This window comes from Dictyostelium purpureum (genome assembly GCF_000190715.1).
Source record: "Dictyostelium purpureum unplaced genomic scaffold DICPUscaffold_109, whole genome shotgun sequence".
Taxonomy (NCBI): Eukaryota; Evosea; class Eumycetozoa; order Dictyosteliales; family Dictyosteliaceae; genus Dictyostelium; species Dictyostelium purpureum.
In genome coordinates, this window is record NW_003519446.1 from 26581 (window position 1) to 37798 (window position 11218).

An 11218-nucleotide genomic window follows, 5' to 3' on the forward strand; every position below is an offset into this window, starting at 1 on the left:
TTGTCAGTTTAATTAAAAGTGGGTATTGATCAAAAAGTTATTAAGATACCTTTTTTTTTTTGATTGGTTATTTAGATTTATAAGAAATATAAATCATCAAAATAATAATTTTATCATAACAATTGGCAAAAAATCAAAAAAAAAAAAAAAAAAATTATTAATATTAAATATTAATTGAAAATGACACATTTTTTATAATTTTTGATTGGACAATGTTATTATTTTATTTATTTATATTTTAAAATTATAATATGTAAAACAAAATCGGCTTTCTTTTATGTTTTTTTTTTTTTTTTTTTTTTTTTTAGTTTTGATAAAACTATAATTAAAATATTAAAAATAATAAATTACCAATTTTTATAACCCCCTTTATTTTTTATTTTTTTTATTTTTTATTTTTTTATTACTTTTAAAAATAATTATAAATAAAAGTTATTTAAATAAATAAATATAATGATAATGTTTATATATTTTTATTTTTTATTTTTTATTTTTTATTTTTTATTTATTAAAAAATAAAAAATAAAATAACATTAGTAAAATTTTGATTGATGACGATTATCATTGTCTATTTTGAGTGTAAAATAATTTAAGGCATTTCTTGGATTTAATTTAAAATCCAATTAATTTTAAATGAAATTATTATTATCTTTTAATGTCTTTTTCTCAAAAATTTTTTATTTTTTTTTTCACCATTATTTTTATTTTTTTAATTTAAAAAATTTATTTATTTTTTAAAAAAGAAAAATATGAATAGTCACAATATTAATGATAATAATAATAATAATGATTTAAACTATATATTATATAAAAAGTGTTTTAATAATATTGTAATATTTAAAAAAATTAAATTTTTTTTAAAATATAAAGATTGGGGTCAAAATAATTATAACTATTGGATTTATAATGATATTTCAGAATCATTTAATATTAAAGATATCAAAATCGAAAATTTAATAAAAACTAAAAAACATGACTTGATAGATTATGTATTTCAATTTTATTTTAACGTTGCAGTTCATGAACCATTGCGGTATTGGTATTGTAATATTCAAATCAAAGATAAACAAGACTTACAGGAACTACTCAGATATAGACCTCTAGGATTCGAAAGGTTTAAATTATTTTTTACTCATTTCCATCAAAACTTTATTGATATGTCCGAAGGCTTATTATCAGACGCAGCGCAATCAGGCAATATACAGATATTCAATTATTTAAAAAACTACACTATAAATGATGAAACAGGTGGTATAGGAAAAAAGGTTTTCATAACCGACCTAGACAGAGGTATAGAGTGTGATGACAATGTAGAAATTTATAAAGGAATTTATCAAGATTACCAATTATATCAAAATGGTAGCTATTATGCGAGGCCATGGAGCTACTATTTACTCGAGAAAACGATAAAAAGTGATCATTACAATTGTTTTAGGTATTTTCTTTCAAATGATTTAAAGATGAAAGAGGGTGATATTCTTCTACTAAGTTTTTTATTTAGAAATATAAACGATGATATATTGGAAATATTGATAGAGTTTGATTTGCTAAATCTCTATTTTGAAAAGTTCAGCAAATTACACCCACCCCCACAAAAATTACCAATCAGTAGCCTCAAACTATACCAAAATATTTTTCAGAACCTTAACAAAGCCAACCAATTAATCTTGGGACCCTCAAAAAAATATTTTGGGGAATTGGAGGGGGAAATAATAATAAAAGCAATCAATTACTATTTCAGACCATCTTTTAAAGAGTTTAAATATTTAGTGGAGAATAATATGGCCGATCAAATCAAAGATATCCATTTCAAAGGAATATTAAAGCATGCAGGTTGTGACCTACACGATTTGGACTATTTAAAATATATTTTAAATTATTTTATCTCAATAAAAACCAAAATAACAATACCGGTTTGTTTATTCGACTCAAAACATCAAATTGTGAAGTATTTACTTTACGATGTAAATAGTGAGTGGGTAGTAAAACCATCACGCTCAGAATTACAAGAATATTACCCAATAAATGCATTCTTTGGTGACATAGAGACCGCTAAAATTTATTATAATCTTCCAAAAGATCATCTCTATAAAGTTTATTTTTGCTACTCTAAAGAAAACAATAGCGGAATGCCAATACTATATAATGCCGCTAGAAATGGTTACTTCGATCTTGTCAAATATTTAGCTCCACTCTTCCCAGACTCATTAGACTTTTCAGATGAAATCTTAAATTTTGAATTATTTCAATATTTTTTAGAAAGAGGCTATATACAGAAACAATATTTATATTACAACAGCTTAAATGTTTATTCAGATGAAAATTATGTTACAGAATTAAAAAAAAGAAAAATTTCCAAAATGTATCATAGGTTTTTATATTTGTATCAAGAAAAAAACAATGTTCTATTATCCGATTGCAAAGTATTATTAGACAAAGATGTGCTCTTGTTAAAGCAGTTTTTAAGCATCGATTCACTTACCACCTGTTCTGCTACCCAAATTCATTATGAATCTAACAATTTTAAAATATTTTCAAAACTAGTTATAAAGTTATTGTCCACAGATAATTATAAAATAATTAAAGCGGTATTAAAATCAAAAAGAAAACCCTCCAAAGTTATTTTCAAAAAGACCTATCTGGTTTCTTTTATCAGGAGTATACTGTCAATGAAGCATCCCAAAGTACTCTATCTTCTCTACAAATACGACTTGGACTTTCTTACAGATAATTTAGACCTAATCTCTCAACAAATAATTCAAACTAGTTCAACTAGTTTTTTAAATCAAATATTAAAATTGGATTATTTCAGTTTAAAAGCCCAATTATTTATCAATACCATTATATATTTATTAAATAACTTTAAAACATTTAAAAAAGATTCAATAACCTCATTTTTCAACAACATCGATTTCTCTTTAATAGATTTACCATCATTCAAAAATAATTTAACACACTATATTGAACAATTTGAAAAACATTACTTTTTAAAATTATCAAAAAACAATATTTCAAAATACAATATTTTTAATATAGTATCAAATATCAATAACATTAATAATATATCAATAATCTATACTATTTTAAATTCTATTTTGTCATTTTACCAAAAAAATTAAAAATAAATCAAAATAAATTAAAGAATTATAATTTTATTTTTTAGAAAAGAACTTGTGTTCTATTAAATGAAAAAATAAATAAAAAAAGTAAAAGAAGAAAATCGAATAATATCTTTTAAATGTTTCTGTTTTATCACGAAAATTAATGGAAATTAACTTATTTCGTTTTTTTTTTTTTTTTTTTTTAAAAAAACTTTTTTTTTTTTATATAATTTTATTTTTTATTTATTTTATTTTTTGTTTTTTTAGATTAATTTAATTTAATATTCATTCCAATTATTTATTTATATATTTATAATTATTTATTTATTTTATTATTTTTTGGTTTATGTTTAAAATTAATTTTAAATTTTTAAAATAATTAAAATAAAATGCAAGTTAACAATAATAATGACAGCAATGGTTACAATCCAGTCCAACATGAAACCTCCATCAAAAGAGAGAGAAAGGGCGCAAATTTCGATTTTTTAGAGCTTCTTGTAAGTTTTATTTATAATGGATATGTTTGTGGTGATTTTTTACTAATTTCATATGTTTTTTGCAGTGGGCCGGTCCAGTACTTGCAATGATTAAATTTATACCAGTAAGACCAAAGATTCAATGGACTCTCTTTTCAATTACATTAGCAGGAGCATTCGCACATGGTACAGTTGCATTAAATAAAAGTTTTAATAATTTTGCAGAAGATGATCCAAATGTAGATTATAGAACCCAAAACAATGATAAAAAATAAATAAACCAAATTGTAAATTTTTAAAAATAAAATAGAAATAAAAAAAAGAAAAAAAAGAAAAAAAAGAAATTTATATATATTATAGTTATATAAATATTAAATTAATTTATTTATATTTATTTATATTTATTTATATTTATTTACAAAATTTTGTTTCATTTTATTTAATTTAATTTTATGGTGTTGTTGTTTTATTAAAAATAATTGTTTATTTTCTTGTATAGCCTAATGGGTCATTTTGGCAGTGGTGTTGGATCATTTTTAAAACTTCAGTTTCGAATTCGTCTGGTATAACAGTTTTGTTTAAAATCCAATTGAAAATATCTGGGTCTGGTTGTTGTAATAATAAATCATAATCTTTTAATTGTTGTTCTGTTAATTTTTGAATATTGTTGGTTGCAAAACTACCTAATAATAAATCGTTCTCTAACATTCCTCTTTCTTTACTTTGATATAGTAATTTCTTTCTTAATTTTTCAACATTTGAAATTTCATTATTTGGTATTTTATCTACATTGCTTGAAATAGTAAATTTTCCACCATTAGTTGATGATGAAAATAATCTAATACTATTTAAACTGTTTCTATTTAATTTTAAAATTGATCTAAACATTTTTAATTATTTATTTATTTTTGAAAAAATATGTAATTGTGATGTTTATTAAAAAAAATTGAATATGAAAAAAAAATAAAAAATAAAAAAAAAATTAAAAAAAAACAAATTAAAAAAAAAAAATAAAAAAAAAAAATTAAATTATTTTTCGTTTTTTAGATAATTATAATACTTATAAATACATCTCAATTTAAATATTTCTATATAAATATAGTATATATATTATAAAAGAATAAAAATGACAACAACAATTAAAAATCTTCATATGTATAGAAATTTAATTAGAGCAAGTAAATTGTTTTTTATGCAATCAAGAAAAGAACGTTGTGTTTCATCATTCTTCACTAAAACAATTCAACAAAAATATAGAGAAAATAAAAATGTAACAGATAAAAGAAAATTAGTAGATTTAGAAATTGAAGCAGATAAAGTTTATTCAAATTTTAAAGATATTTTAGAAAATAAATATTTAACTAAAGTAATTAATCAAAATATATGTGGTACCATATATCATTATCCTTTAAAGAATAAATTACTAATATTATTATTATATTTATAACAGTATCCATGTTCAATTAATATAGTACCAGATTATGTAGAAAAGTCAAAAGTTTTATTATCAACTAAATCACAAGCCAAAATGAAATCAAAGAAATGGGGTTTATTCGATAGATTAAAGGTTATTTTTACAAATGAGGAAAAATAATAAAATATAATAATATAAATAATGTGTTCAATAGTAAAATTAAAATATGTATTTGTTTTTTTTTTTTTTTTTTTTTTTATTTACAATTTTTTTATATATAGTTAAACTTTTTATCAAAAACATTAAAAAACAATAAATAGTTAAAGGAAGATTTGTAATATTTGATTAGTTTAATGCTGCGCCTATTGGTTGTGAATTGGAATTTGATTCATGTTTTAAACTATTATTACTCTCATCTCTCTTATTATTTGTTGTGGATGGTGTGCCATTATTGGATAGGGTTGATGACGATGACGAGGTTGAAGTTGAGGTAACAGTTGTTAAAAGATTTGTAAAGTTTTTGTCATTACATTTTAAATCTTCATTATTTAAATCATCGACCATATCTTCATCTTTATCTCTTTCTTTTTCTTTTTCTCTTTCATTTAAGCTTTGGTTGTGATGATTTAATGATGATTTGGTTGGTGGTGAAAATGATTCTTTTGGGTTTGGAACGTCTTGTTCATCTAAATCTGATGAGATTTTGGTAATTGGTAATTTTTTATTAATTGGTTGCTGGGATGATTGTTGCGATGGTGTTGATTGAAGAGGTGTGGTGGTATTTGATGGATTTACAAATTGTGATAGGAGGACTAATAATGGGTGATTTGATAAAGCAGAGATGTCTGGAATATTTGAGAATTGTGGTGATTGTAAAATATTTCCACTATTTGTATTATTGTTGGCTAATTTGTTTGGTGTGTTAAGTGGAGACATTAAAAATGGATTTGGTGTAGAGTATGATTGTTGGGATTGTTGTGGATTTGGTACAATTGATCTAATTTCAATGGTAATTCTATTGTTATATTGGAATAAACAGTCTTTAATACTGTACATTGGTTCTTGTTTTAATGAAATTGGGGTCTTCTTTAAAATAAATCTAAATTCCAAGTTGCGTAGTTCTGGTATTTCCATATCTTCAATTTCTCTTCTTAGTAGTTTCAAATCACTTGAAACATTGACCTTTAAGAAGCCAACTAATGATTGAATTCTTTCATCGTGGATAATAATTTCAGCATTATCATCGACCAAATCTTCATCGAATAGAGGCTGATGATATTGTTGTGGAGTTTTATTAGCTGATGTTGGTAATGGTTTATTGGCAGAAGATTTATAATCATTGGGTTTAAATGCCAAAGGAGATGATAAATTTGTTTGTTGGTGTGTAGAGGGGTTTGATTTTTTGAAATTACTTATATTATTATTACTATTATTATTATTACTAATGTTATTAATACTACCATTGCTATTATTATTATTATTATTGTTATTATTATTATTGTTACTATTTGTTTGTGTATATGGCGAAGAAATAGTTGATGTTGAAGTTTGAGTTGAGATTGTAGTATCTTTTTTAAATGGTGGATCATCATTTCTTTTAGATGATAAATTATTTACATTATTATTACTATTGTTGTTATTTATATTACCATTATTACCGCTATTATTTGATAATAAAATAACTTTAGAGGAAGGGATGTTATTACTGTTTGAAAGATTATTTACATTGTTATTACTATGATTTAAAATAATATTACTTGTTACTGCAGTTGGGGAATTATGCAATGAAATGGTTTCTGTTTCATCAATTATCATCTTATCATTATTATTATTGAGATTGTTTATGTTATTATTGGTACTACTGATGATATTATTGCTATTATTACTATTGTTTGATTTTAATTTTTTCTTTCTGTGTGAATATTCATCATCAGAATTTTTATCATCATCTTCATCCATATTCATTTTTTTGCCATCTTCTTGATATTGTGAAACATTTCCCCACATATTTCTACCAGAGGAACAGAATAGATTTTTGTAAGATGAAAGTACTCCACTCAAATTTTTGTTTAAATAGTCAATGGTTTTGCCTCCTAATAATAAAGTATTTGAGTTGTCAGAGATGAATGAATATAGTGTTTTGTTTGATGAAAATTTTTGACCGCTGATGATGCCAAGATTATAAAGAGTAGTATGAACAATAACTTTCCATGATTTTGGTAGGTGGGTTAAAGTGGCTACTTTTTTATCACTACAATTACCACAAATATAGGTGTAGCGTTTATCAATATGACTTGGAATAATCATGCCTGGAGTATCTTCTAAAAGTTCTGCTGCAGCATTTGGAAAAACTCCTTTACAATGATTGCAAAGTAGTGGGGTAAATTTAATATTTTGAATTGCAACATTACCAGAGTTTACAACACCACCATTTTTGTTTAAATTTGAAAGAATGGTTGATTTAAGAATTTCATTATTTGATTTTTGTTGTTGGTGATAGTTGCTATGTGTAGACGATCCATGATTGTTGCCACCATGATGTGATGATCCATGGTGATTACCACCACCGTGATGAGAAGATGAGCCAGGGAAGTTATTACCATGTTGATCACGATGGTCACGATGATTTAAATTTAATATTGAAGTTGAAATTAATGGTGAACCCATATCTTTGCCGTCATGGTGATGGGAGGCACCATTGTTGGATTGGTGATCACGTACAGATTGATCTTCGAAATCAGTGTGAGAACGTTTCTTTGAAATTTCCTTACTCAATAATAAAACACCTCTAGAATCTGTTTCGACCTTATCTCTTTTCTTTCTATTACACCAGAGTCTTTGATTTATAAAAGAGTTGATAAATAAACTTCTACCCGATAATAAAATGAAGTTGATGATGGCAGGTGTAACCTCTTGTTTTGAATCGATCATTAACTCTTTTGGATGTTGAACGATATATTGATATATATCTTTTTTGGGGTGGAATCTTACTTTTTTTTCTAATTCTAAATTGTGCAATGCAGTATGAATTATTTTGGTCCATGATTTTGGATGGTGTTTTAATTGTGGGTTATCATCAGAGCAAAATTTACAAACATATTCATAGTTCTTGTCGAACTGACCGGGTGCGACACGGCTTAATGATGGATCAAACGAAAATAATTCTTTACAAGTCGAACAAACAAGATATTTCTTTTCTAAATATGATTCAGAATCACTATTTGACTCTGATTCGCTATTTGATTGGGATGGAGAGCGAGAGGGTGAGTCGTTTTGATGGTCACGACGATCACGACGTTCATTATTATTATTATTATTTCTATTGTTTAATGAGTTTGATCTTGATCTCGATAAACTGGCACTGCTATTTGATAGAGATCTTGAACGACTATTTGATCTTGATCTTGAACGACCTCTTGTACCATTTGGTGAAACACTTATTGATCTCGAACGAGATCTACCACTTGCGCCACTATATACAGATTGTGATCTTGAACGAGAACGAGATCTTGATCTTGATCTTGATCTAGATGGGCTTAATAGTTGTTGTTGTTGTTGCTGTTGTTGTTTACTTTGACCGCCTACTTCTTCGATACCATTATAATAGCTTTCATTGTTTGGTGGTGAGTCTATATTTTCCATTTGGTCAATATCACCAACTTCTGATGGCTTTGGGTTTGCCCATTTACCAGTATATGGACCACCAGATACAAAATAGTTCTTATTATTAAAGAAAGCCATTGATACTGCTTTTGAAATATCAGCTAAGAAAATTAAAAAATATTAATATGATATTATTTATAATTTTATATTTATTTAATATGCTTACCTAATGATTTATCATGTAAAAATACATTTGGATATTTTGTTACATAGTTTGTAACATCCGAATGGTGAAAGAATCTTTGGTTGTTTTGTCTTTCCATATTAAATAAGGCGGTATGAATTACACATTTCCAAGATTTACCCAAATGGAACAGGATTGGGGTTTTAGATGAAGAACAGTTTTTGCAGGTGAATGAGTATTTAAGATCGTGAAAACCAGGTAAAACCTTTTCATTTAATTCTTTAACATCTTGAGGGATTTTGTTGTGACACGACGAACATAGTAAAACTAATTTATCATTGTGTGGATTATTAAATTGTTGGTTGATATTATTTGATGAGCTTATTGATGTTAGGTTATTAATTTCTTTTGAGCTATTATTGTGATTATTATTGTTGCTGTTAGGGCTATTACTTTGGCTCATTTTTTTTTTTTTTTTTAAATTTTAAAATTTAAAATTTAAAAATTAAATTTTAAAATTTAATTTTTTTCTTTCTTTTCTTTTCTTTGAATTTATTATTTGATTAGTGATCTGAGGGAACTGTGTTTATAAATATTGAATATTATTTGTTTCCTGTGTATTTTTTATAATATTAGTTATTTTTGAATGAGTTTTTTAATTAAATTATAAGTAATAAATAGAAAAAAAAAAACATCAAAATTTAAAAAACAAATAGAATTAATTATTATTATTTTTTAAAGTATATTTAATAAAATTATTTTTATTAACAATATGGAAAAAATAATATATTAAAAATATATGTAAAAATTAATATAACAAAAATTAAGTGTGAAAGTGTTGTGATAGTGAGAAAATAAAGAACTGAAAGGAAAAAAAAAAAAAGTTTTGTTATATTTCAAAATTATATAATATAGTTTTTTATTATATAAATTTTTAAAAATTAAAAAAAAAATAAAAAAATAAAATAAAATAAAATGAAAAAAACTTTCAATATATTTTGAATAATAAATATATAAAAGTTATATAATAATATTATTATTTTATTTTTTTTTTTTTTTTTTTTTTCCCCCCCCTCCCCCAAAACTAAACTAAAAAAAAAAAATAGAGTTTTTTTTTTACTTTTATTATTATTATTAATATTAATATTTTTTTCTTTTTTTTCTATTAAAAAATATTATTATTAATATTAATAGTAATGTGTGTGTTTGTGTTGAAAAAAAAAAAAAAAAAAGTGGGTGTGATTTATTTAATTCTCTACCACCAACACACATTAACACACACAACCTAAAACACACCAATAAATATAAATAAATATAAATAAATATAATTATTAAATACATTACTAAATGATATATAATCTAAATTTTCTAAATATAGTTTCTTTTTTTTTTTTTTTTTTTTTTTTTTTAAATTTTTTTGTGCACAATATGGTCATATTTATTTATAGAATGTTTTTTATTTTTATTTTTTTTAATTTTTTTTAATTCTATTTATTATTATTCTATATTTATTAAATAAGTTTTATAATTTCCATTATTATTGCTATTAACTCCTATTATATATTATTAAAAGAAAATACAAAAAAAAATATTTATTATTATTGAATGAATTATTATTATGATTAAAATTATATTATTATTAGTTTTATTAAATCTATATGGGAAAAAAAAATTTCGCAAATATTTATTATTGTATTTTTTTTAGGTTATTATTGTCTATAAGGTTAATTATTAAATGTACATATTCATATAATTATATACCACACATCACACACATATACACACATATATATACATACACGTACCCCCCAATTATATATCACTCTTGAGATACACATCGTAATAATATTTACTGTGTGCGACTATCAAATGATAAAGAAATGTATCTATCATATCACATACTATTGTTTTTTATAATTATTTAATTGTTATTTAAAATGGAAATCATCATACACCCACAAACACACAACCAATCATCGAAATTAAATTAAAAAAAAATTAAAATTTTTATCTTTTTTTTTTTTTTTTTTTTTTTTTTTTTTTTTTTTTTTTAAAAAAATTTTTATTGAAGATTATTTACCCCTTTTATATCTTTTTTTTTTTTTTTTTTTTGAAAAAAAAATATGCCATAAAAAAAAATATAATATTTTATAATATAAAAAATTAAAATATTTAACTTTAAATATTTTACTTTTTATATACAAACAAATATTTGAATAGTTATTCAATCAAAGTAATATATAATTCGATTATATATTTTAATTTTCCCCCTTTGAATTTTTTTATGATAAATAAATAAATGATTTTTTTTAATTTATTTTTGAAATTTAATTTTTTTAATTCATAATTTAATTTTTTTTTTTTTTTCTCACACATTTTTTTAAATTCACATTCTTTTTCAAATAGTTTTTTATTTATTTATTTTTTTTCTATCTGTAGA

The 11218-nt window shown here is 23.0% G+C and overlaps 5 protein-coding genes across 5 annotated transcripts; 3 read left to right on the forward strand and 2 right to left on the reverse strand.

The window, feature by feature from the left end:
- Positions 1 to 749: 749 nt before the first annotated feature.
- Positions 750 to 3119, forward strand: DICPUDRAFT_151875 (uncharacterized protein; the record flags this gene model as incomplete). The annotated part of the gene is made up of 2 exons (XM_003287685.1): positions 750 to 1290; positions 1723 to 3119. 2 exons carry the CDS (start codon positions 750 to 752, stop codon positions 3117 to 3119), a joined length of 1938 nt encoding a protein of 645 aa, XP_003287733.1.
- Positions 3120 to 3490: 371 nt separating this feature from the next.
- On the forward strand, positions 3491 to 3852 carry DICPUDRAFT_151876 (uncharacterized protein; the record flags this gene model as incomplete). The annotated part of the gene is made up of 2 exons (XM_003287686.1): positions 3491 to 3598; positions 3664 to 3852. 2 exons carry the CDS (start codon positions 3491 to 3493, stop codon positions 3850 to 3852), a joined length of 297 nt encoding a protein of 98 aa, XP_003287734.1.
- A 208-nt stretch (positions 3853 to 4060) lies between these two features.
- DICPUDRAFT_32960 (uncharacterized protein) lies at positions 4061 to 4465 on the reverse strand (the record flags this gene model as incomplete). Its single annotated transcript, XM_003287698.1, has 1 exon — positions 4061 to 4465. The coding sequence occupies one exon, from the start codon at positions 4463 to 4465 to the stop codon at positions 4061 to 4063; it is 405 nt and encodes a 134-aa protein (XP_003287746.1).
- Positions 4466 to 4703: 238 nt separating this feature from the next.
- On the forward strand, positions 4704 to 5171 carry DICPUDRAFT_87725 (uncharacterized protein; the record flags this gene model as incomplete). The annotated part of the gene is made up of 2 exons (XM_003287687.1): positions 4704 to 4943; positions 5028 to 5171. 2 exons carry the CDS (start codon positions 4704 to 4706, stop codon positions 5169 to 5171), a joined length of 384 nt encoding a protein of 127 aa, XP_003287735.1.
- Positions 5172 to 5336: 165 nt separating this feature from the next.
- On the reverse strand, positions 5337 to 9241 carry DICPUDRAFT_151879 (uncharacterized protein; the record flags this gene model as incomplete). The annotated part of the gene is made up of 2 exons (XM_003287699.1): positions 5337 to 8755; positions 8821 to 9241. The coding sequence occupies 2 exons, from the start codon at positions 9239 to 9241 to the stop codon at positions 5337 to 5339; spliced, it is 3840 nt and encodes a 1279-aa protein (XP_003287747.1).
- Between the last annotated feature and the right edge of the window lie 1977 nt (positions 9242 to 11218).